The sequence below is a fragment of the Sebastes umbrosus genome, chromosome 14 (genome assembly GCF_015220745.1).
Source record: "Sebastes umbrosus isolate fSebUmb1 chromosome 14, fSebUmb1.pri, whole genome shotgun sequence".
NCBI lineage: Eukaryota > Metazoa > Chordata > Actinopteri > Perciformes > Sebastidae > Sebastes > Sebastes umbrosus.
The window spans coordinates 7,620,095-7,645,843 of record NC_051282.1 but is presented as its reverse complement, the minus strand read 5'-3'; the positions used below and the strand labels follow the sequence as shown (position 1 = coordinate 7,645,843).

The 25,749-nt window shown below is 41.7% G+C and overlaps 1 protein-coding gene across 9 annotated transcripts in view; it reads right to left on the bottom strand.

Moving 5' to 3' along the window:
* Positions 1-1,251: 1,251 nt before the first annotated feature.
* Positions 1,252-25,749, bottom strand: part of cacna1ha (calcium channel, voltage-dependent, T type, alpha 1H subunit a) — a 144,800-nt gene continuing 120,302 nt past the window's right edge. For 2 of the 9 annotated variants that reach the window (XM_037792351.1, XM_037792355.1), the window contains exons 26-38: positions 24,866-24,955; positions 22,835-23,048; positions 19,526-19,677; positions 17,517-17,626; positions 17,026-17,159; positions 16,594-16,664; positions 14,469-14,547; positions 9,050-9,171; positions 7,881-8,039; positions 7,147-7,287; positions 6,748-6,916; positions 4,175-4,332; positions 1,252-4,089 (exon numbers count right to left, since the gene is read on the bottom strand). In XM_037792351.1, the coding sequence (XP_037648279.1) occupies positions 2,707-4,089; positions 4,175-4,332; positions 6,748-6,916; positions 7,147-7,287; positions 7,881-8,039; positions 9,050-9,171; positions 14,469-14,547; positions 16,594-16,664; positions 17,026-17,159; positions 17,517-17,626; positions 19,526-19,677; positions 22,835-23,048; positions 24,866-24,955 (2,982 nt within the window). In that variant the 3' untranslated portion in view covers positions 1,252-2,706. Of the gene's footprint in view, positions 4,090-4,174; positions 6,474-6,747; positions 6,917-7,146; positions 7,288-7,880; positions 8,040-9,049; positions 9,172-14,468; positions 14,548-16,593; positions 16,665-17,025; positions 17,160-17,516; positions 17,627-19,525; positions 19,678-22,834; positions 23,049-24,865; positions 24,956-25,749 lie in introns of those variants that run through there. The other 7 variants (XM_037792352.1, XM_037792354.1, XR_005209914.1 and 4 more) reach the window with 7 other exon arrangements.

Here is a 25,749-nt window from a genome sequence, read left to right as displayed (position 1 = left end):
TGTTCAAAAAACGCTTTACTTTTCTCAAACGGCTGTGCTGCGGCACCTCTTTTCACCCTCTGTCTGACATGCTCTGTTTGAGCTCCTGCCCCCCCCTCCAGTAAAGCCCAGTCTGCTCTGATTGGTCATCTGACCCAGTCTATTGTGATTGGTCAACTGAACCAAACTCTTTGAACTCTGCTCCAGCTCCGCTCTAACGAGGTTTGTTCGAGGGCGTGCCAAACTAGCCGCTAGACAGGCATTATGCAAATGTATTACTCGGTGACATCACCACGTTACGGAAGAAAAGACTTCAAGCGAGGCGTTTCAGGCAGTTCAGGAGCAGTGTTTCTGTGGGCGAGAGTAACTCTCTTTGGCCTGGACTTTGCAGACCTTTTACATTCACAAAAAACTATACAACAAACTAAAGGAAAGGGAAAAAAAGCACAAAAGCATAATAGGTCCCCTTTAATGCTCATAAAAATATCTGATATATGAATAAAATTCAAGGCTTTACTTGTTGTCGAACTGGTTTCATGCTATTTCAGAGTTTTTACCGACCTCCAGAGACCCTTTGTCACTCAGTGAATCAGTGACCAACACGTTGAATTTGGTTGGCAGCACCTATCAAGATGGATGTAATGTTATATTATATGAAATATTGGGTCTGTGGTGATTATGGTGCAGCATCAAAGCACTTTGGTTTCAACTCAGATCACTGAGGAGTTGTGCACGTTACATGCTGATCAGAAAAAGAAATAAAGACGCCGACCCAGCCAGCTGCCTTTAAAAGAGGAACCAGTAGTACCTATGTAGCTTACAAGCATGCTTCTTGTGTACCTGTGCCTAACCAGACCGTGCACAAAACAGAATCAAATACATATTGTGCTGTGTCAGAATAAAGGTATGGCTTGGTAAGAAAACATTCACTCACTAGAAGCTTGTCATTCACACCCGCATGATTCCATCAGGTTAATTTGACATAACTGATATGTAGCTAACAAATACGGTTATGTCGTCTAATGCTGATCTAATGTTACAAGGGGAAATTCAATTGAGGGGTGATAAATGGGTTATTGAGTCCTCAGCAGAGATGCATGTCACTCTTCTTCTTCTTTTAGAGAAATCTACAGTACCTAACACTGCTTCCAGCCACACCCATAGTACCTTTATAGTAGCATGAACACTAGAGATAGAAACACTCTCCATCGTCTTATAAAAATGGGTTTATATCATCATATATAGTAGTTCTACAGTATGTACGAACACAAGAGTGTGGTTGTTTTAATGTGTGGATGTTACTATATTTTCCACAAGTATATATTATTATTGCACTCTAGCTACACATATTTAGTAAGTTAGTTAGTTTGGTTGTCTTTAGATGTACAGAAACACTAAGTGGTGTCAGAGCTGATCCAGCCTGAAAACAGCTGCAGAAGGGGGGCTCAGAGATGGCGTCTTTCCACGAGGATAATACTGGATTTTGTCCATACTGTGTAAATTCCCATCAGTCAGCAGAACCACAGAGATATTAAGCTGCCTGCTATAGTTGTAAATGTATAATTTAGATGGACAAATACATAAATTGAAGTGTATATTTTGGAATAATAGCCACATTGCAAAACATCTTAAAATGAATTTGGCTTGCATCACTGAGCCCGTTTCTTAAGACTGTTATTTTAGACACCAAATACATAGAAATCTGAGACAAAGCTACAGAAACACATCACATCCCTGTTCTCTTCTTTCCTCTTTTTCAAAATAGAAAAATAAAATCCCCACTCCTCAACCTCATCTATAGCCTGTCGAGTGGAGGGTCCATCTACCTCGCTGCTCTCTCTCTCTCCGGTATTTTGAAAAGAAACATACATTCACAAGAGGACAACAGAGGATAAAACAAGCAACTTGAAATTCAAATTTGTGTGCAAAAAACATGTTTAGATCTCTATAAAAATATGTGCATATGGATAGAGCTATTTTTAAATCTCACCAAATACAGTATTTTCCTTTATTTACACTGCACAGATACACAAATAAACATACACTACAGCTCTGCCCTGCTTCCCCTCTCTGTCGTCGCAGGCGTTAAGAATAAACATGGCCGACTTCCATGACAACAGATTTTGACAATACTCGCACATAGGAAAACGCAGACACGCTCACTCACACGCGCACGCACACTTCTACTCGGATCAATGTGATCGAGGAGCAGAGGAGGGGCAAGCAGAACTTCTGTAGAAAACCTGAAGTTGCATATCCCACAATTCCCCACCCCAACGCTCGCATTTCACAAACCGCTTCCTTGGAAAAGGTCAGAGGTTAGTCAGCCAGACGCTGCTTCCTGATTGGCTCGCGTGGGTGGGGGACAGTGTGTCAAAAAAAAAACTTTGGCTACGGAGTTTAGGTGGCTTTAGTCCTGGTGTGTTTTTAGTATTAGTCCCAAACACACCATGTACAGTGAGTCCTGTTTGACCGGTACAGCCGCAGTGGTTCAGGAAAACGGATCCACTGTCTTGTTATTCTAGGGCGGGACTGTACCAGCGTCTCTCTGGAAAGAATAATTCATCTCTTTTCAGTATCCATTTAAACAAAAACATCTCCCAGAAACTTCTTTCTCTTCGTTTTCTCCCCAGCACCAATCTCTGCTGAGGTCAGCCGAGGGCCTTCGACTCCGAATTCAGAGATTTAGGACCAATTAAATCACTTCCTGAAGGCAATGCCCGATGTTCACTGGGCGGTCCTCCGATTCTTTGCACTGAACGCCGCACCGCTTCCCAGTCTGTTGTCGAAAGGGGAAGAGCAGGTGGCCGTGTCGGCATCTGATAGGCCGGGTGACAGGCCGCTCATGTATCTGGACTGCGGTTGGTCGAAGGTGAACTGGGGGAGGGGGATGTAGTCCCCTGTGAGCGAGGGGTGCCTCGCGGCGGGGGAGAGGGAGCGCGTCTGCGAGAAAGGCATCGGGACGAGAGGCGCGTGAGGTTGGATGAAGATGTTCGGGCTGATCGGGATGTGCGGGAGCGTGGGTGTGGATGGAGTGTGTGTCGGAGTGGACGCCCGCGAGAGCGTCATCGCGCGTGTCGGCGAGTGTGCTTGCAGCGGTACGTGGATGGGTGTGAGTGGCGTGTGCATCGGGGAGTGCGTGCGCATCTCCGCGTTGACGTCTTGCGTGTTTGTGTGCGGGGTCAGGTCGTACGACGGCGTCCTGCGTCTCAGCAGCATGCTGCAGTCGGCCAGTTTTGGGGGTGATGCAATGTGGGGGTGCTCCCTCTCGCAGGGCGGGTGGATGGATATACACGGAGGACTCATCTTCTTCTTTCTGTGGCCGCCCCCGACCGACTGCACCCTCACGGGAAACGCCTGACCGCCTTTTTCCGACCGGTGGGCCTCGCGTGTAGAGTGTTGGTCGTCACCGGGGATGACAAACTGCGGGAGGCAGACCTCGATGGAGTGGCGCCGATGGTCGTCGGGGTAACAAGCAGACAATGACGACGGCTTGTCCTGGAAGGCCTGGTTGTCGGCGCCTGAACCCTTCTGAAGGTCCGTCAATCCCGCTGCGAGCAGACTGAGCGTGCTCCTGGAGGTGGAGGGCGGTAGCGGGGGAGGAAGAGGGGAGGAGTTGGAGTTGTGCGGGCTGGCGTAGGGGGAGAGGGAGTGGCTGCGGCCGACCTTCCCTCTGCTCTCCTGCCCTCCCCCCTCCTCGTCTCTCCACCTGTGGCGGGCCGAGCTGGTGATGTGATACACCTCCTCGTCCGCCGGGTCGCTGAGGGAGACGGCGGAGGGCGGTCTGGGTCGCCGTAGGCTGGGAGGGCGCAGGGGGAGACGGGGGGAGGGAGGCGGAGGGGGAAGGAGCGAGGGGGAAGATGGCGGAGGAGAGAGGGGAGAGGGGGAGGACAGTAGAGGATGCAGATGAGAGGGAGAGGGAGGAGGGAGTGGGAAGGCTGAAGGCGAGCAGGGTGGGAGAGAGAGGGCAGAGGGGGAGGAGGGCGGAGGAGGGGGAGGCAGGGGAGACGGGGTGGGGGTGTGAGGAGAGAGAGGAGGAAGGTGGATGGGGTGGGGCCTCTCCTGTTGCTCACAACTGTGGGACTCCACAGAATCCAATTTAACTGCCACCTGCAACAGTAAAACACACACTCATCAATAAATCTACACGGACGCTAACATTGTATTGTTTGTCTGCTGAAACAGGGTCTCTAACCTGTCTGCGCAGGGCCCGAGGGGAGGGGCTGGGCGTGGGCGGGGCGATGCGGGGCAGGGCGAGGGTGGGAGGTGACCGAGGGTGAACGGGGGAAACGTCCGGCACCTGCAGCAGCGCGCAACCGTCACCCGGCTGAGAGTGGACCGACGTCACTGAGCCTGGAGGTACAAATGTAAAAGTGTTTGAATCACACGTGTTATAATACAATCACACGTGCACACTCTCAACGCAAAACACATGCATCGCTGCAAGAAGACACATGCGTATTTGCCCATATACAAACACATACTATTTCCTATTGGGCAATTTTAAAATGATTATATTTGAGTGATGATTACAAAAAGTATGATATCACTAACACTTTATTTTGATAGAATATGTGGGCAGCAAGAAGATTTTAAAAATTGCTTCAAATACTGCTGTCAAAATAAAGTGTTTTCTGAATGAAAAAATCCTCATACATTAAGTTGCTCATCCAAACAGAAATGTTATCAGTAAAGTAGCAGCAGTGACCTGATTACAGATGTAGAGTAATATTCTGCATTAGACCCTGGTTACATTAACAGCTCCATGTGACTGTATTTATACACAAGTCCGTAGTGGACAACTCTAAATACAAGTGGGATTGCAAAAAGATCATTTGAGATCAATAATAACAATAACTGCTGTGAGATAATGTAACCAGGGTCTTAGGCATTCTGCATGCACAGGTCCAGTACACCTGTGAGTTCAGATGTAATCACAGTAAAAACAGGTTAAAAACATTGCAGCAAAGTCAGAGTTAAACATTTTCATTTGGTTCTTTCAGGCCAAGCTGTAAAGCCACTTGATTATAAATCTACCAGAATGTAATCTTAAAACAGAACAATAGATAAAGCACCACAGCTGTGATGATTTTTTTTTTTAACACACATATAGTTTTGTGACTTTGCAGCTTGGCAGTCAAGTTAACCGTCATTCTCGTCGAGTATTCAGCCATTCCACAGCTGAGCAGATGAGCCCGTGTGAAATGTTGCAGAGATTCACATTGTGTCGGCTCATCCGCTACAGTCAGTACCTTGGGACAGAACTGGGCCTGTCCACAGCCTGGCCACAACATGCCATTAGAATCTGACTGCAGATAAAACAGTGCTCGTCAGTGGTTAGAGTTTACAAAGGGCCACTGTTGACCGTTGTTAAATGTACAACATACATTGTTAAATGCATGTATTAAACATAAAATGATAAATCCTCACTTGTTGCATAATAAGTTAAATGTAAATCATTCAAGATGTAACAACTGATTTTTAGGTTAAATAAGTGTGTATCTGGACGGTCCAATTGCCGTTTATCTGTTAATACTTTTATAGAAAAGTACAGCATGAAAACAAAGGAACATTGCAAACGAAACAGTGACAAGCTTATTTACTAATGCGGTAAAAGATACAACAAACTTTCCAATCTGTCAGATTGACTCTTCCGTTGACAAACTGTCCTGCTGCAGTTCTGGACCAAGTTCGCTCTTTGTACTTCCTCCCACATGATTAGCACTCCTTCAGCCTCCCCGGCTCTCTGCCAGAGAGCTGCACCTGTCTCTGTCTCATCTTAAATCTGTGTCTCTGCTAAAGTTCCTTATTCAGGTTTCTGTCCAAATTCTAAGCTACAATTGTACACGTATCTATATCTACTGCACTGGATAGTCACATGTGATAACTTTGTCATATCAACAAAGGTGGAAAAAATATATATGTTGTTAGCATTCAACAACCGTACCTCTTAAATGCTCAAGGAATATATTGTAGTTGAATGCCAGCAAAACAGTAATTTTCAAACCATGCATGGTATACTTAACTGTGCTTTGAACCCTTGATTAAAATAATTAGCATCCTAATTAGCATCCTAAAGAGGGGATTTGTGGACTTGACTGATTGGTTGGCGTTGGTGTACTGCGGTGGACCGACAACTTGCGATACCATTTTCATTTCTGTCAATCTGTGCATTATGTCTTGATTATTGTGTGTTACTAACAGCTGTTTTCCCCTGGGGAAAAAAAGAAGTGGCAGTGATCAAAAATGATCTAAATATTCTGGATTGGGGCTTTAAAAGCACTGGAAACCTCTACTCTCTTAACACACATTTGTATCCCATGACTTAAGAACTACGGGGAGACCCAAGACTCCATACAAACCAAAGCCAGCTGTGGCTATAGTTTAGTTAGTTAGTTGGTTAGTTTAGTTAATCTTTCATTTCTGTGTCATGCCAGACATCTGATCCATCACACATGGAATTACAGGACACCCACTATTTCACAAAACATCTTCCGGTAACGCATATAAAAAAAGAAAAAGAAAAAAGAAAAAAAAAGAATTATATTCTTTGAAATAACATATTTGTAAGCATTGATTTTAGTTTGGTGCTAGAAACATACATGCATCATAAGTACAATCTTAGACCATGTGAAGTTTATACCATGTGAATATCATACATCTGTGTCTGAACAATATCAGTTCAGGCTGTCTAATATAAAGAAAAGATGCTGGTTTCATGTCTGATCCTGAACAGATTAAATAATTCTTCCCTCTGAGATAAGTTACCTGAATGCTGGTGCTGGGGGCTGAGCTCTACCTCCTCCAGAGGGTAGGGGGCGCTGGCGGGCCGCACGGGTCGGAACATGTAGCTGTCGTTAGGCAGAGAGTGCATCCTGGATACGGACATCTTCCTTAACGACAGCAGGTCCTGGTCCACGTACTGCACCTCTTCCTCCTGTGGGGGGAGACAGAGACCACAGAGTTGAAACACTGACTGTCTTTGTGCAGTTTATGCTGCCTCTTGACACTGTTTTACAATTAATGGGTTAAATGAAAGGACACATTCAGAAACACATATCACATGCAGCCAATGCTGCTTTACTTCATTACAACCCTAATAACACATCCAATGTAGTTTCAGGGTTAGTCAGGTTTCCTGAGTGAGTGAGGTAAAGTCCTCCCTACCTGTCCAGGTGAATGTGGACACGGCCCGACATAGGTTCCTCCCGCTGAACTGTTGTTGGAGGTTGTGCTTAGTTTGCGTTCCCTCTCCATCGCCATTTCCAAGGCGATCTCTGCGTCCATCTCTGCATCCTCTTTAGCCTCCTGCAAAAGTAAGATGTACAGTAAATGCGACAGCCATCAATAAAGTGTCAAAACGGTACTGAGACAGTAACTAATACATGAATGTCCTCAAATGTACGTTGTGTACACTAAACCTTTGGCTATCTATATGCAATCTTTGTTCACACAGGTTGCCAACAGCATCTCTTCTGATCCCTTACATGTTTTAAATGGGGAATATCAACTTCTGCCCTCCAAGAGGCGATTCAGAGTCCCTACATTTAACCGCATCAGGCTAAAGAACGCTTTTGTCCATCAGTCCATCTTGTTGCTAAATAATAACTAATGAGCTGTTAAAGACATGTAAATCCAAAGGACAGATGGTAATTTTGTAATGGGTTATGTATGAATAATTGTGATGTGTTTTGTTTTTTGTCTGATGGGTCTTACTTGTCTGTCTGTCTATGGTAACAGTATGTCTATTGTATGTGTACTTTTTCTCAATCTGAGCTGCCTATGGATGCAAAATGAATTTCAGTGCAAACTGACAATAAAGTTGTATCGTAGCGTAGGTACACATTTACTAGATGTCTCTCTATATTGTCTTTCTTGGTCTCGACCTCTCGATACTGTACCTTGTTACTTTCCTCTAGATGTTTCATCAAAACAGCCACGACCACGTTGACCAGCACAAACTGGGCCATGAGCACGAACGTGACAAAGTAAATTGGAGAGACCAAAGGCAGGTAGGAGAGACAGTGGCGGTCGTCTTGATGACACTCCCTTAACGTGTCCTTAAAAGACACAGAGAAAGATGCAGAGAGAGAGAGAGAGAGAGAGAAAGAGAGAGAGAGAGAGAGAGAGAGAGAGAGATGACAGAGAGTTAAGAATCACACACATCACCAGTTATTACAGCTGGATATGCACAATGGAACAACTGTCTGTCCAATACGCCAGAGGCTATATCATGAAAAGCTTTGAAATCGGTTTGGTTATATGATATGGAGCCTCATTTAGAACTTAGGACATTTGGAGGAATCTAAGGACAACGGGAGTGATGTAGGGCAGCGGAGCATGTGTTGAAATTGCAGCTGCTGTTACTTTCTTGCTGCTGTAGTCAGCATGTGTGGAACTGACTTATATACCCCAACAGTTGTCGCGGGGGTATAATAAAATACTACATAATAGTATATACGAATGTGTAAAAAAAAAAAAGGAAGAATGTAAAAATAAGTGGAAGAATGAGAGGTTAAGGAGATGCCTTTTTTAGCGACAGGTTAAACATGCAGTATAAAGTGTATGGCACGGACTGGTGAGTTGTGACTGCCCTCTACTGGAAATTAAGAGGAGTGTGATTGGATTGCATCAATATCCACTTCACATTACTGGCTGTTTGACACATATTCTGAAAAGATTCTATCCTCAAATGATATAAATCCACAGAAATTCAACATTAGGTCATGAAAAATTAACAAAAGTATGCTCATGTTATTAATAATAGCCAGACAAGAAAACATTATTGTCAATATTAGCCTTGTTCATTATGAGTTGGCCTGTTTAAATATATTTTTGATGATTATATAATTGTATCATTATATAATTTTTTTTAATAAAGCAAAACTCAAGATGTGAAAGTTTTGACATTGCTCGGCTCTAAGCCACTTTATTATTTCATAATTGGTTTTGGAGGTCATTGCTCTGTCCGCTATTATGGGATAATCTAGTCATCATTTTCTGTGTGAGTGCAAGTGTGTGTAAGTGTGTGTGTGTGTGAGTGTGTGTGTGTGTGTGTATGTGTTCGTACTTTCATAATCCCATTCCAGTTATCTCCAGTGGACACTCGAAACAGAGTGAGGAAGGCCATCCCAAAGTTCTCAAAGGTGGCGTGACGACTCAGACCCTCACATGGGTTGTTGTCATTGCACTCTGGTCAACACACAGACATGGACAGACATTAAAATTACGTTGCACGACAGAGACAACAGAAACAACAGTGAGCATAAACGATCATATAAGTGCTCCATTCAGAGAGTCCTGATGCTTTTAGTCAGCGGTGATGACTGAACACATAAAACAGCTGCTAAGCAGCGTGTCTCTATGGACGTGGCAGAGGAGAGGAGGACAAAGTCTCTATCGGTTTCAGGGTCAATCTGACAGAAAGCCCTCAGGAGCCTGTTTACAGAATCAAAACAGCCACCAGATGAGATCTTCCTTTGTTTGGAGCCTCAGGTCACATTAGCAGGAAGCTGGAGAGACATGAAACAGTCCTGAGAGTATTGTGCACCGTGTTTCTTATTCTAAGGTTCAACCAGCAGGAGAAAAGAGAGGAGAGGTGTTCACAGTGTGTAGCTCAGAGGAACTGAAGATGTTACCTTTCCATCCTAATAAATGGAATCAAACTTTACTCATGAAGATCTTTTCATGCAAGACCAGTGTTGCCATGTCCGCGCTTTTCCCGCGGAATTGGGCGACTTTTGAAGTGTTACACTGGTTAGGTAAACCTATTTTGCATGCAAATTACATGAATAATAGCTCACGTATTAGAGTTAGGGCTGTCAATTGATTAAAATTTAATTATTCACACATTTGTTATCTGTTCAAAATGTACCTTAAAAGGAGATTTGTCAAGTATTTAATACTAATAAATCAACAACACAAAACAATGACAAATATTGTCCAGAAACCCTCACAGGAACTGCATTTAGCATACAAAATATCAACAAATCAAATCAACATTTATTTGCCCATAGCCCTTTACAATAACCAAAAGGTATCCAAAGTGCTTCACATTAACATAAAAAAATAACAGGAATAAAAACATAACATCGTAAAATCAGAAAAAGGTACATAAAAAGTACAGGGAAAATGTCACAGTGCTACTAGGTATTAAAAGCAAATCTAAATAAAAAAGTATTGAGCTTAGATTTAAAAAGTACTAGGTCAGTGACAGTGCGTATATCAGGGGGTAACTTGTTCCATAGTTTAGGAGCAGCGACAACAAAAGCACCATCACCCCAGAGCTTATACCTCGACCTCGGGACTTCTAAAAAAAGTTGACCCAATGACCGCAGAGCCCTGTTATGCTCACGGAGAGTTAAAATCTCGGACAAATAAGGCGGGGCGAGGCCGTTAATGGCTTTAAAATCAAACATCAAGAGCTAAAAATCGATTCTAAAGTGAACTGGAAGCCAATGGAGCGAGTAAAGTAGAGGGGTAATGTGTTCTCGTCTGGAAGTGTTAGTTAAAAGGCGAGCAGCAGCATTTTGCACAAGTTGGAGGCGCGCATGGGAAGACTGGTTGAGACCAACATACAGTGCATTACAATAGTCAAGTCTCGAGCTAATAAAGGCGTGAATTGCCTTCTCAAGATCGTGCCGATTGAGGAAGGGCAAAGCCAAAGAAGACAAAGCTGGAAAAAGCTCATTTGAACAACAGAGTTAATCTGTTTATCAGATTTCAAACAGCTGTCAAATGTCACCCCCAGATTTTTTATAGTTGGTTTGAAATAAGAAGCCAGAGCACCAAAGCCTGAGACTGCAAAATTAGTCATGCATGAAGTACCAAACATAATGCATTCAGTTTTACCTTCATTTAAATGAAGGACATTTTGTGACAGCCACTGCTTTATGTCAATAATACAGTTCAACAGACAGTTCAGTGCATCACTTCCATTAGGCTTCATAGGTAGATAGATACAAAATATGCTGCAATCAGAATATGGCAAACTGCAGCCCAACAGGCAACAACAGCTGTCAGTGTGTCAGTGTGCTGACTTGACTATGACTTGCCCCAAAACTGCATGTGATTATCATAAAGTGGGCATGTCTGTAAAGGGGAGACTTGTGGGTACCCATAGAACCCATTTTCACCCCTTTGAAAATGGCCATGACAGTTTTCCTCGCCAAAGTTTAGGCAAGTTTGGAGCGTTATTTAACGTCCGTCGCGACAAGCTAGTGTGACATGGTTGGTACCAATGGGTTCCTTAGGTTTTCTAATTTCATATGATGCCAGTATCTTCACTTCTAGCTTTAAAACTGAGACCGCTACGACCTCCGAAAGAACGATCGCGTTGATGCGTTAAAGAAATTAGTGGCATTAAAACAAATTTGCGTTAACGCGTTATTATCGTGTTAACTTTGACAGCCCTAATTAGAGTTAAACAGTTGTGAATTAACAGGATAAAGGTGCACCAGTTGAAATAAGGTAAACAAAAAAGCATAGGCCTAACCTATTTACACATCTATTTATAATAAGTAGGCAATATGATTAAAACATAGTGAAGCAACATGATGAGATGTTTTAGTTGAAATAAGGTATTGCATTAACTACAGTAAATGAATATGAAGTTGAAAAAAAGCACATTCATGTTGTCCAGGCAGGGAGGAAGAGGGGAAAAGGGAGGAGAAAGTGAAAAGACAAAGCAACAGGTTAGTTTGTGCGTCAGTGAATTCACAGAGCTATATTTTATTTATGATATATCTAATTACACAAGGCCATTTTAGTACCTAGGTTACAGAACTGTTTATGGAAACAGCTTAATGCTGGCACACTAAACATTTATGGTGTTACTTTGTAGATATTACAATACATTTGGCAATGATAGCAATGCTGTTGTTGGACTTTATCAGCTGTGTATATGGTTTGGCAGGGGCCTATTTAGAGATCTGGTATTGGGCTGGTTTTATTGGCCATTTTGCTAGTTTTGTCACACAGACCTGGCAACCCTGTGCAAGACTGAAATACACAAACAAAGAGACAAAACAATAATACCATCATAGGTTTTTATAAAATTTAAAAAAGGCCACAGATGGCCAATGCAAAGCTAAAATATATGTGTCATCCGGGAAGCAGAAATAACGTATTCTCTCCGAGCCTGAGTCACGGTCCAGTGGCAACGAGGACGGAGATCCATCTGGGCGTTAGGTTCCGAGAGATCAGTAATTTGATTCAGATACAAATTGAAATCTACTCAACACCAGCTATCGGCACCGAAGCTTGAATCCAAAGCTGTGAGTATTAACATTCCCCCCTCGTATTTCCCTTCCCTATGACCTTCTCTTATCTGCTGAGCCTTCTGCAGACACCGCGGTCACAGAGTCGTGTCTGAGGTCTCCCAAAAGAACTTCACATCTTTACAATGTCTTTGCTCCTGCCTGAGGGCGAAACATTCCATGAGCCAATTAAGCTCGGTGGCCAGTTATTTCACAACACCGTGTGGAGTCAAAGCAGGATAACATGTTACCAAAATACTGAAGTACACAAGCATACTAACCTCTAAAAAGCTCATAAAGGTGGAGCCCATAACTACTTTCTTGCTTTGTATTCGCTGTCAGCTTACACGTAATCACAGCCCTCCGATGGCAAAAGTGAAATTATTGAAAATGTTACATGGGAAATATAAAAACAGGAAAGAGATGTGTTTTCAGAGTTGTTTAAAATAAAATAGGTCATCAGGGTGAACTTCCAGAGACCTTTTGTAGCGTAAAAATGTCTAAGATTCGGTCGCAATAATCACAATATTGCCATACCGCGCTATTGACAAGCTGAATCTGTCTTTATTTTGGATCAACAAGGCTTAGTTTAAAAGTTTCTGGAGAGTTTCTAGAGAATTTCGAGAGGTGGCGAGTCGCGTCGGACGCCCGTGATTTGCATAAAGTAGACTAGACCTCAACTTTATGCAAATGAGGAGCGGTCGTCGTGACGCTCCGTCTCTCGAATCGCGCCGCTACGCTACCAGAATGCATTGCACGGCTGCTTACATGGACTATGAATGGGAAGCGTGGAAAGGACGGATCCTGTGGACACGTAGCACGACAAGGTGCTGAGCGTGTATTCTTTGCTGAGCGCCGCCAAGAGTTGAAAAATGTTCAACTTTGGGTAAAATGCTACAGTTGTCACTGTCACTTTTTACCCAGCCGTCCAATCACAATGGAGGAGGGGCCAAACAAATACCACAAAGACCAATCGTCACATCCTAACGTGTAGCTACAAGTGCTGAACAAAAACAACAATAGAGGAGAAACTAATACACATCCTCTCTCTCTCTTAACGTGTTTCAGCCTTCCCTTCATCCAGAGCAAGTACTCTACTGTGTGCCGACATTTTTATTTCTGCGGATATTCCGTATCATAGCAACCAGACGCAACCAAATCGTCTCAGCTGAAAAAAACGCTGCGTCTCATTTCCCTTGTGTGTTCTGCATTAAACAGTGAACATTAAACAGGTATTTAAATAGTTTTAAAAGTGTCATCTTTGTCATTCAAAAAGCAACAATGTAATTAGTAATAATAAAGCTTATTTATATATCACGAACATCAGGATGAATGAAGTAATTTGCAAAAAAGAAGGCAATAATATCACATATCGTGCTGTTTAGTCATCACTATCACCGCAGGGGAAATTCCTTCACCGTGACACCCCTAAGATGAGGTGAGGAGGCAGAGAAGAAAGGCTCAACATACTGTAATCTGCAGTGATGAGTGGGCAAAAATTGGTTCAACACAATATGACGTTGTATGCACAATATAAAGTAATAGTGCCCTGATCCTGAACCAAGCTGTACTGGAATATGTTCCACCAAACTGCTGCAAATGCTTGTACCAAAATATAATTCACACCCTCAGCTTTGAAAGCCCTGAAACGGGATTTAAAGTGAGGCACAGTAGGGGAAAAGAAGGCGTTCGGCACATCCAAAAGCTTTTGTCAGCAGCTTGACAAAAGCAAAAAATCACGGCAACAAACGGAGAGGGGTTTTCTTTTGACTCTACGAAACTGGGAAACAGGCATCCTTTCGTTTTGCGTCGAGCGGAAGCATAATAACATTTCACAGAGAGCAACCTCTTCATCACCAAGTTGTTTTCATTTTGTCCTCCCAGATGCCTGCTTGGCTAATCCTCTTCCCTCACACATTGTTGCGCTCTCAGAGAAAATGAGTTGGATGGAGACGGCCTATTGAGGAGGCAACACGTAAATAAATGTGATCATGCAAATGTGATCTTTTCTTGTTAGAAGCCGGTCTCTGATGTGGGAGCGGTGGAGAGAAAGAGAGACAGATGGGGTGTAGAGAGTGAGGATGCAACAGAGACAGCTCAGGCGGGGAAATGCGCTCCAAGTCGTGACTGTGGTCGTAATGACTGGATTCAAAAACCCTTTGCTGCTGAAGCTTGAAAACCGTGTTGTATGCGTGTGTGTGTGTGTTTTTTTTTGACAGTAGTGTGACTGACCCAGTTTGCCGAAGAGCTCCACTCCCAGCGCAGCGTAGATGAAGAAGAGCAGCATGAAGAGGAGGCCCAGATTTCCCACCTGGAAGCAATACGCATGTTAGATCCACCCTGTGCACACCAAACCCCAGTGTAAATACTGCTCGTTTAAATCAGCAGGGAATAGATTTATTACACTGTATTTATTCTATTCTACCCGTGCATTATGAATGGAAATAACATATTTACAAAAATGTCTTGCACTGAAGTCGACTTTTTGCGTTCATGCTGACACACATTAGGGTGCGTTGTGCACTCAAACACACATCAAATAATGTAAAAACACTGATTGGTTGATTCAGCAGAGCATCGGATTTCCATCTGACTTGTTTTTTTCAGTCTTTAGCAAAACAGCAAGTGATTGCAATGTAAAAGTTGTTTGTTTTCACAGTTTGCGGATGAGCAGAGCAAAGTCACAGCAATCAAACAAGAATAAATGATAAAAAGTAATGTTTCATGCAAGTTTACATAATTCAAATTGCTCCTATTCAAACTTCTGATTGTACATTGCTCACACTGAGGGTTATGGGGCAATTATTTGCTGGCTGACAGGTGTACTCAAAGCTTTAACGCATTTGTGCATCACATTAGTGAGGTAGAGAAAACAGGGCATGGATTCATTTACATGCTACTTGAATTCAGTTTTATTTTCCACACAGGATGATTACAACATACACTAAAAATTCTTAAAATTAACAGGCAGACATGTGTTCTATGGAGGACGGAAACCTGACAAAATAATAATAAAAAAAGGAATAAATAAATGACTCAACAAATAAATAAATATGCCATTTAATGTACCAATGTATGAATGTACCAATAATAATACAAATAAATTTAGGCATTCATTTATTGATAAAATGGAACATAAATTTATATTTGTTTTAATTTGCTTCTTTATTTATTCACCTTTGTATTATTTCCCTTATCTACTCTTCTATTTAATTTTCCTTTTAATTAATTCATTAATTTGTAATATATTTTATTAAATTTCAATTTTTCATTATTCAATTTATGTATTTATTTATCGACATGTATTTTTAATATTATTTTTTTTACATTTAATGGCATATTTATTTATCGCGTTTTGGCAGGGTTTGTCCTCTATAGTATTCTGTGTTTTTGCCAATGAGAAAGCTTTTTCTATCAAAACTCTGAGCTGAGTTATTGACAGCAGCTCCGTACACTAAGAAATATGGTGGTGAACCTGGAGTGCTATAAAAATAGTCATCAGGGAGGATTTTTGGGCAAACCCTGTGAACTTTATGCACTTCCTGTGACTACATCTGCATTATACCCTCACAAGGTCCCCAGCATGTTGTCGTTTATCCACTTCCTTAAAAGTCTCTTGAGCACTCTGTGCCCTGATGGTTATATCTGTACACTTGACATTTAGAAAATAGCAGAACAATGGGGTCTGTCACTGCATGTGCATCATCATCTTTGGTGCAGCTGCTCTTTGCCTCTAAAAGAACTGTGCCAGGCAGCAGGAGAGAGAGAGAGACCTGAGATACTCCCACAACATCCTTTAAAAGGAGCGTTTTGACAGAAAACGCCCACCGAGTAACATCAGGGGGGGGGGGGTCGGCTGTACAGTCTGACTCTAAAAGTTGTTTTTTAAATGACAGCTTAACTCAACTATACAGGTCTAATGCATGCAAAAATATCATATGAAATGATTTGAATCATTCATCAAACTGGTTTTATTTGAACCCTCCATGTACTCAGCTGCACCATCTGCTTTTATTGTGCCTTAACACATCTGAGCCCCTAAGACACTGCTCCTTAATGGTACTTCATTTCCTGAGCTACATCCTATGAGATGTGTTTATTATCATGCACATTTCATAATAAAACCAAATGGAGTGCATAGTTCAGTTGTACTAAAGGTAGGAGAGGGAACGTACAGAATGAGACATTTTAGGGTCAGAATAAACATTTTCATGTGACTTGAGTTAAATATTCATCAGAAGGCATAAATCTTTCAGAGAGCTCTCTATTCCGAACAAAACCTTCACATTTACCTGAAAAAACATAAATAAACCAAAAAACTCTTTTGTGTTTGAGACCCCACAGAGTCGGTGTTTACCTGCGGCAGCGCTTGCATGACGGTATCCAGCAGAGATCGCATCCCCGTGGCCATCTTCAGAAGTTTCAGCACTGCGGAGAGACACAAGAGCAGTCTTTAAACTGTTGCTGGTGTCAGCTGGCCCATTTGCTGCAGAATTTACAATGTCACGGCATGACACCGGGAGCAGCAGGGAGGCGCTCCGATCTGTATTTATTTGTGGAAGCCAGGAGGCATCTGTGACATATCACTTTAAATGCCGAATTTACAAGAAGAAACGATAAAACATTTGGTGATAAAACGGGCTTCACAACATCAATAAAGTGAATGAAGAGTGTCGGTAGCGATGACTCACAAACTGACACGACAACGAATTATGCTCTGCAATTGTACACAAGATAAATAGTGTGTGTGTGTGTGTGCGTGTGTGTGTGTGTGTGTGTGTGTTTGTACCTCGTGCTATTCTGAGTACTCTCATGATTCGGATGATGGTAGGATTGATGGGCAGTGCTGCGCTCATTTTCAGCTCCTCCAGAGTGATGCCCATGATGGACAGCGCCACTATCGCTATATCCAGCTGATTCCATCTAAACACACATAGAAACCAGTTTCAACATTTTAGGCACGTAGAAAACTGTTGTTTGCCTGGCTGTTGGTGGTGATTAGTGAGCATCTTGGTTAGATTAATGGGTAGCCAACCCACTAATCTCTATGGTAGGAGAAACACTGATTAGTCTCCACCAGGCCACCCTGAGACAGATGCATACACTCAGTGTGTAATGAGAACAAGAGGCCACCTAAGAATAAAGTTAGGATGTTATACTGTACATGTGCTCATGGAGCAGGAATTATTATTTCACACCATGTATTATTGTAATGTCACATATAAATAAAAACTATGACATTTTACAGCAATGGGCGTTAATCACATCCCACTGTGTTACCTGTCTTTGAAGAACCTTTGTATCCCGAACGCTGCAAGTTTGAGCAGGGCCTCGACGACGAAGATGCAGGTAAACACGTAGTTACAGTACTTCAGGACCTCCTCTAAATACTGAACACACAAACACACACACAGGCAAATAATTAGTTCATAACATCTATTAAAGACTAGATGGCTATTCATTTTCTGTGGCAATACTTAATAATTCAATTTTTTTCATTTTTTTGGCATGACAGTAGTCATGTGTTGCCAAAGCACGATTACGATAATGAAAAATAAACAAAAACAAAACAGCTCAAAGAAAATACAGTGAATAACAATATTATTAGGGCTGTCAATCGATTAAAATAGTTAATCGCGATTAATCACAAATTAATTGCACATTTTTTATCTGTTCAAAATGTACCTGAAAGGGAGATTTGTCAAGTATTAAATAGTCTTATCAACATGGGAGTGGGCAAATATGCTTGCTTTATGCAAATGTGTGTATATATTTATTATTGGAAATCAATTAACAACACAAAACAACGACAAATATTGTCCAGAAACCCTCACAGGTACTACATTTAGCATAAACAAATATGCTCAACTCATAACATGGCAAACTGCAGCCCAACAGGCAACAACAGCTGTCAGTGTGTCAGTGTGCTGACTTGACTATGACTTGCCCCAAACTGCATGTGATTATCATAAAGTGGGCATGTCTGTAAAGGGGAGACTCGTGGGTACCCATAGAACCCATTTTCATTCACATATCTTGAAATCAGAGGTCAAGGGACCCCTTTGAAAATGGCCATGCCAGTTTTTCCTCGCCAAAATTTAGCGTAAGTTTGGAGAGTTATTTAACCTCTTTTGCGGCAAGCGAGTATGGAATGGTTGGTGCCAATGGATTCTGAGCCCGCTAATTGCATGTTGTATTAATGCATTAAAGAAATTAGTAGCGTTAAAACAAATTTGCGCTAACGCCTTATTATCGCGTTAACTTTGACAGCCCTAAATATTATATAATAGAATAAAATAGGTAATTGAAATAAAATAATATATGTACAAGTAAATATAAGTAAAGGAGATGGTGGTGGTAATCAGATTATAGTTCAAGTAAATCCTACTGGTTTTGTCTCTTTTGTTGTGGCAGGAGGTGATATATTTAGCAGCACATTCTTTCTTTTCCCCCCGGAATGAGGCGCAATGTCTTCCTTTCTGTCGGAAATCGGGGCAATTCTTTTAAAATTTCAAAGAATTCCTCGCTGACATTTCTGTAGTTTCTGTCTCTAAGGCTCCCTCATCACAATGATAATTCATATAATTTATAATTAATATGTTCTGTACGCAATTAACAATTTTTTCCTTTTAGTGGAAATAATGAAAATAAATGTTTGTAAGTTGTATTGCTGCCTGAGGGCAAATCAAATTCAAGTTCATTTATACAAACAACAATTTGAACAAAGTCAATTCCAATGAGACTATAGCAGAGCAGCAGCTCCTTGGAAGCCAAAAAAGTGTATCAGATTGTGGCATCTCTCCAAAAATACATCAACAACTTTGGTTTAAGAAAATAAACATGCCGGCCGTTTCGGAAGAAAAAAATCAGTGTACAGTAGTGCTGGCAGTGATGCCAACCTCAGTCTATGTCTATGGAGTTTTTTATCTGACAAGGAATGTTAAATTGATGCTGGGTCAACACAGTGAGGGTATTTTTAGAATTAGAGTCACTTGCCAACATACTTGCACTGGCTGCTTTACACAGAAAATCCAAAACACTACAGATTTATAGCACGTTGTCACCAAGCTAAAGCTAACCGACACTTCAGTCATCGCTAGAGGATGGCTAGACGTGTGTGGAAAAGTTTATTTTACAGTGGGCAAAGTAAAAGATGCCCATGTCTAGAGTTGTTAAAAGGAATTTAGGAACATCTGTGGTATCTTGATCTAGCCACTTTAAGACTATTTTTTGGTACCTCTACCTCCAGGTGACTTTAATGTTTATGCGTCTGTGTGCAGAAACATTACCTTCGGCTGGTTGTAGTGCTCGATGCTCATGGTGAAGACGTTGATGCAGATGATGAAGGTGATGAAGAGGTCCAGGTAGTGGCTGGTGCACAGTGTGTGGATGGTAAGACGCAGGGGAGAGTAGTCGGCGTAGTACGGCCTCTGCTTGGCCTCTGGAGCACACAAACACACACACACACACACAAATATATGCAAAGACGACACGAGGAGGGACGAATACCAAAAGGCAGACGGACAGAAAAGAGTGAAACTGTGAGTAACTGAGCTCTGAAATGTAGATAGTATATGTATCCAGTGGTGTGCACAGGAAGGTGCACGGTGCTAAGGAAGGGGAACCACCACTGCTCTTTCTGCTTAAAAGTTCCCTTCTTATACTTTTATTTAATCAAGATATGCTGGTTCTTTAACGGCATTCCTCTGTGTTTGCCCTCACATCACATCTGGCATCTCAAGTATTTACTGTTACTGTGTTGGTGTCCCCTTTTTTTCCATTATCACCCCTCACACAGTCTGTGCACACCACTGCCTGTATGGTATGTTCAAATAAGAGAGGACATGAGAGTCACAGCTAGGCTATATTATTAATTTTATCATTTGAAAACAGGATTTAAATGGATCAAATGATAAGACTGTTGCTCATTCGCTCAAATGACTCATTCTTGGATACATATTACCGCTTCTCCTCACCTGTTGAAAAGCATTTTGCTAGTTTAAGATGTTAAGATATTTTACTAGTTTAATATATAATGATCCTCCCTTCTATGAGTCTTTGGTAAACAGATCCCTGACCTACCCTGTATTGGACTAAAAGAAGTGGCACATTTTTTAAATATGTCAGAGAGTTCCTTTAAAGGGTAACATCTGTATTTTTCAACCTGTACCCTATTTTCCCATGTTTAAGTAACTAATGGGGACAACAATTTCTTAAATTGGTCCAGTATTGAGGGAGAGCGCTGTAAACGGCAGCCGCGAAACAAGCTGTGAGGGCAAGTGAGCAGTGTCAAAGTAACCTTACTTCCACTAAAAGAGCTTATTTTTTGACTCTGACAGGCTCAGATTGTTGTTATAAGTGTCTGACAACCTTATAAAAGGATCTTACAGAGAAATAAAATGTTTTTCTTTACCTTTCGCTTCTGTTTATTGTGTCCAGGTCCCGTTCAAGGAGGACTCTTGTTGTGAAATCTGAATATCGGTATACTCACCGTTGTCTTCCGGCAACACGTTGCATCGCCAGATTTCAGAACGAGACTTCTCCTTGAGCTAGACTCTTTCCATAATGTCAGACACTTATAATACCAATCAGAGACTGTCATGGCAAAAACAAGCACTTTTAGTGGACGTAAATGACGGTGCCAGCTTGCCCCTATAGGATTACATTACAGCGCTCTCCCTCAATACTGGACCAATTTCATAAATTGTTCTCCCTGTTAGTCAGTTACACACAAAAGGTTAAAAAATAACAAAGTTACCCTTTAATGGGATCATTATTGCAAGATCTATGGCCTCTGTAATAATTATATTCTTGCCAGGGCAGAGAGGTCACGCTATGTATTCTGACCTAAATGAGAAGTCTCCATTAAAACCCAGACTACAGACTGTACTCTCTGATGAGGAGTGTTGCTCCTTCTTAGAAGGCGGCATTACAGCCTTTGCATAATGAACAGACTTCTGAGTGTAGCTGTAATTATGAAGAAAGCTCAGAGGTGGACAAAACAGAGCAATATGTGACGTTAATTAAGCTTAGCACCGAAAATCGTTCTAAACACACGTAACTATGTTTTGATAGACTGTGTACTCACATGTCCGTATATGATTGATGATCATATTTGTGGTACGTGCATGTTTACCCTCCAAAGTACACCATGCCCTGTCTGTCTACTGCATGCTTACATGCCTGTGATGTAAAGGGTAATGTCTGTGGTTGAGAGGGGCTGCGCAGGGTAGGTTCAACAACACAATTAGCAAATACCAATCTGTTTATTGTGTTTAACAAATTCAAATCGGTCTATCCATATTGTTTCACTGTTCAAATTCCTAACTAAAAAGTCGACTGTGATGTTGAACATACACTGGAGTCACCGTGCTCTTCAATGACACCACTACAGTCATTTTTAACCCTTCAGAAAAATCTCAAAAGTCTAAAACTTCTTCTTTTTTTTAATCTTTTGATTGATGGTTAGACTGATTGCAAGGCCAAACACTGGAAATAGATCACATTTGTGTGGACCTCTAGCAGTTTTAGACCAGTGAGACATGTTACTAACACAAGATGAAAAGAGTGGCGCTCTGCTCACACCATATACTGCCTCCTAGTGTAACTCTGTGATTGATGTGTTGGGTAGTTGGGTATAATTTAGTGCCGTAGCCAAACGGTGGTGCTCTTTTGATGTTTCAGCCAATAAAACCATGTGCTTCCGCCAATTTATTTTTCTTCAGCTCAACATATTACCATAATCAAAGAACACACAAAATACTGCTTTGTAGTGCGAGCACTTGGGACTTGTTTTTTTGCAATAGGTGGTGTGTTTCTGATGTTTCTGCCAGCTTGTATTACCTACGAGGTGTAACCAACAATCCTCCGTATCTAACAAACTTAACATCTTCTAACAGCTCTATTACCACAAGGTATTTAGCGGGTATAGCAGCCAAAAACATCTGCTATGTTTCTGAGTCTGCCCATCAAAGCGTGTTCAGAGGAAATGTCCTTCTTCTTCTACCCGTGTTGAGACGCCGCGAGGTCAGGATTGCACATGCGCCAGGAGGAAGGGAAAGGGGGGCGTTTGCGTTTTACTGATGCTAGCAAAATTTCCTGAGACACATGGAGGAAAGCAACTACCTGGATTGGCTTCACATGCATTAATTGTTCTCATTATTTATAAGCAATGGGAATAAAGCAGGATTTGGTCTTAAAAGATGTAATTTAAGCATTTTAGAAATGAAATGGAGGCTAGTGCGTTGTTGCTATTGTTTTGGCAGTTCGACTGATTAAAGCATGAGCATACAATTTTTTAGATGGATTAATACAAATGCACAGTTGAGAGGTGGGTTAGGTTTGGCCCGGTTTCCAAAGTAGTGCATGCAGTGTTAGGGGAGGTTTTGGGGGAGGGTTGCAGTCATGCAGTTACATGCGTCAGACTGGCGTAGCCAACGCCTTCTGTCAGTGATCAATCACCGTTTGCGTGAGCTAGCCAGTCTTCCAGTATTTTTTTAGTCTTTACACATTTCCCTGTTTTCTCTCTCTGTCATTCTCTTTCTCTTTTTTTTTCAGGCTCTGAAAGCAGGCAGTGCTCAGAAAAATAGACTACCGACCAGCCCCATCATTCTCCTTACTCCTGCGCTTTTTCTCTATCATTTTGAGCCTCTTCTCTTCCCGTAAGCGGGCCTCCTCCTCTTCCTGGTCCTGCCGGCACTTGTGGAAGTTCTCCACCACGACACCGACGAACATGTTGAGGACGAAGAAGCTGACGATGAGGAGGAAGGAGATGAAGTAGAGCAGCATCCAGGGGTTGTGGTTCCTTACAGGCTGAGAAGAGAAGAGGAGAGAAGAGGAGAGTAAGCTTTTCAATAGTTTGTTTGATAACCTTTTCTTTTACATAGGTAACAGAGGAGGTATTTCTACGAAGCGGTTGCCTACTTTCCTAGGAAGTACGCAATTAAATCTGAGTTACTACCAACCTAAACCGGTCATAACTACACAGAACTTGAATTGATGGGTAATAGTGGAGGTTTTTCTTAAGCCAAGTTCACACCTCACGACTTTCAAAGTTGTCAGATCGCAGTATTGTTCACACTACACAACTTGCTGTCTTGTAATCTGGAGTCTGGAAGTCATTGTGGTTTTCACATTGCATGACTGACCGGCGACAGGAAGTCACACGGTTCAAGATCTTTCACCGGGAGGAATCCTCGATGAGGTCTCCAAACTACGTTTTTTCACGAAAACACAAGCGAGAAATACACGGTAAAAGACATGATATGCGAGATGTTGTCGTTGGCACCTGTGTTTACAAAATTGCCTGTTTCCACACTCTTTTTTGCTTTTTAATCCTGTAGCTGCAACAACAACAACAACGGCGAGCGTCTTTGAACAGTTCACACATGACGCTTGAGCACCGATGTGCGAGCGGCGAGCCAACGCCGATTTGCCTCTGATTTGCTTTTGACGGGAAGCTCCAAAAACTGTCGGGGAGTGGAAAATCAGGGCTAAAACTAGGCATTAGTATTTCAGCTGTAGTTTCTTTGTATTTACCTACTTATTTACCAGTGGTAATTACCCAATAATACACTATAGTTTACCATATATTTACCGGGTAAATACTTCGTAATTCGGGGACTGTAAAATCAAGGTTTACCGTTTGTTCATATGTGTATCGCTTAGAAGAGACAAAGAAAAACACAGAACTATGTTTTGTTCCTTTGACCTGGTTTGAGCAGGAGAGTGACACCAACTCCCCAAATGCCACAGTGCCAGTGCAAAGCCTCAAAGTATATTATCACATACAGCAAGTAGAACAATGTGACTTATCTGAAAATCCTTGGGTAACCTTGAGTTTGTTCCCAGGATTCAAAAGGATCATTCAGTGCAGCAGTTTCAAGATTTCTCCTGATGATTACCACAAATAATCCTTTAGTTTCTAGTCGCTCCATTTATTATGTTGTTGCAAATATGACTATCTAAGCTCTTCCAGCCCATTACACCACAGGCAGTCTTGGATCTGAGGACAGCCTCATCAATTGAAGCTTTGCAGAGCCGGCTATAAACTCACCTTTTGACCCTTGCTTCTGCTAAGAATCTGTTATTACTACACTTCTGCCATTTAACGTCCCTTATTTTTTTAATAGAAATCCCCACTCTGTCTCTTTTTCACTTTTTACTCCAACGTGTATTTAGGCTGCTTTTAGGGCAGATAATTGCATATCTTGCTGTTAAAGCTTCCAATTAAGACTATGGTGCTACTGTCCTCTAACATGCATTACAGTTCAAATACATCAAGCCTTTTTACAGTAAAGTTTTACTCCTGATGATAGTGAATTAGATGTGATTATTGATTTTATGATACTTTATATACAACTGCACAAAGTGCACTTAGCCGAGAGTAGGCGTACAATAAAATAAGCAGCATGAATCGCAGTTTTGGATATATGTTATTTTGTAAAGTGACATATAATGTGTTGTAATATATCCGAGGAGAGAGGAGTGTCAGTGAGGTTCCTCAGTGAGGAGTCAAATGGGTTTTCGATTGGAAACGGATCAGGCTTCAAGTAGCTAAAACCGAGTCATCAACAAATGTTTGACACCAGTCCTGCTGAATGGTTCTGCACATTTTCTCGCATCATTACCTGTTGGTCCACTCCTACTGCGTCCAACCCGTCATACATGATGTTGACCCAGCCGTCCTTACAGGACAGCACAAACAAAGACATCAGAGCCTGGAGAGGAGACACAGAGAAAGTAGTCAACACATAGACCTGGTCCTAAGATTATTACACCCAGACACTCACAGTTACAGTATGAACACTGTCTCTTCTGCAGAGTTAGCATGCCATTTGTTCTCCCAATGACAATTAGTGTCAGTCAGTAGAAGATACATATTCAATCTTGATAGCTGAGTTGATATTGGTTTAAAAAAATAATACTTCTATTTTTAATTTATAATAATTTAACATTCAACAAAGCAAGGTAGACGGGTATACCATATTTAAAGAGGACCTATTATGCTTTTGTGCTTTTTCCCCTTTCCTTTAGTGTGTTATATAGGTTTTTGTGCATATAAAAGGTCTGCAAAGTTATAAAAAGCCCAAAGTCCACGCCGAAGGGAGTTACTCTCCCCGACAGAAACACTGCTCCCGAACTGCCTGAAGTTTCCGCCTTTTCTTCCGTAACGTGGTGATGTCACCAAGTAACACATTTGCATAATACCTGCCTATGATCTAGTTTGGCACGCGCTCAAACAGCTGAACAATCAGAGCAGGTGGTCAAACAGAGCGTTTCAGACAGAGAGTGAAAAAAGGTCTTGCAGCACAGCCGGTATGTTTTTTGAACATTAAAGCAAAATGTAAAAATGTTCTAGTAGAAATCCAAAATACAAGTATGCACCTGAAAATAAGTAATAAATAATAAATCTCCAAAATATAAAGTCATGTAAAGTAAATCAATAAAATAATCACATTCTTAAACTGAATTATTTAAACCTCCATCTGCAAGTGTCTACTGCTAGAATGTA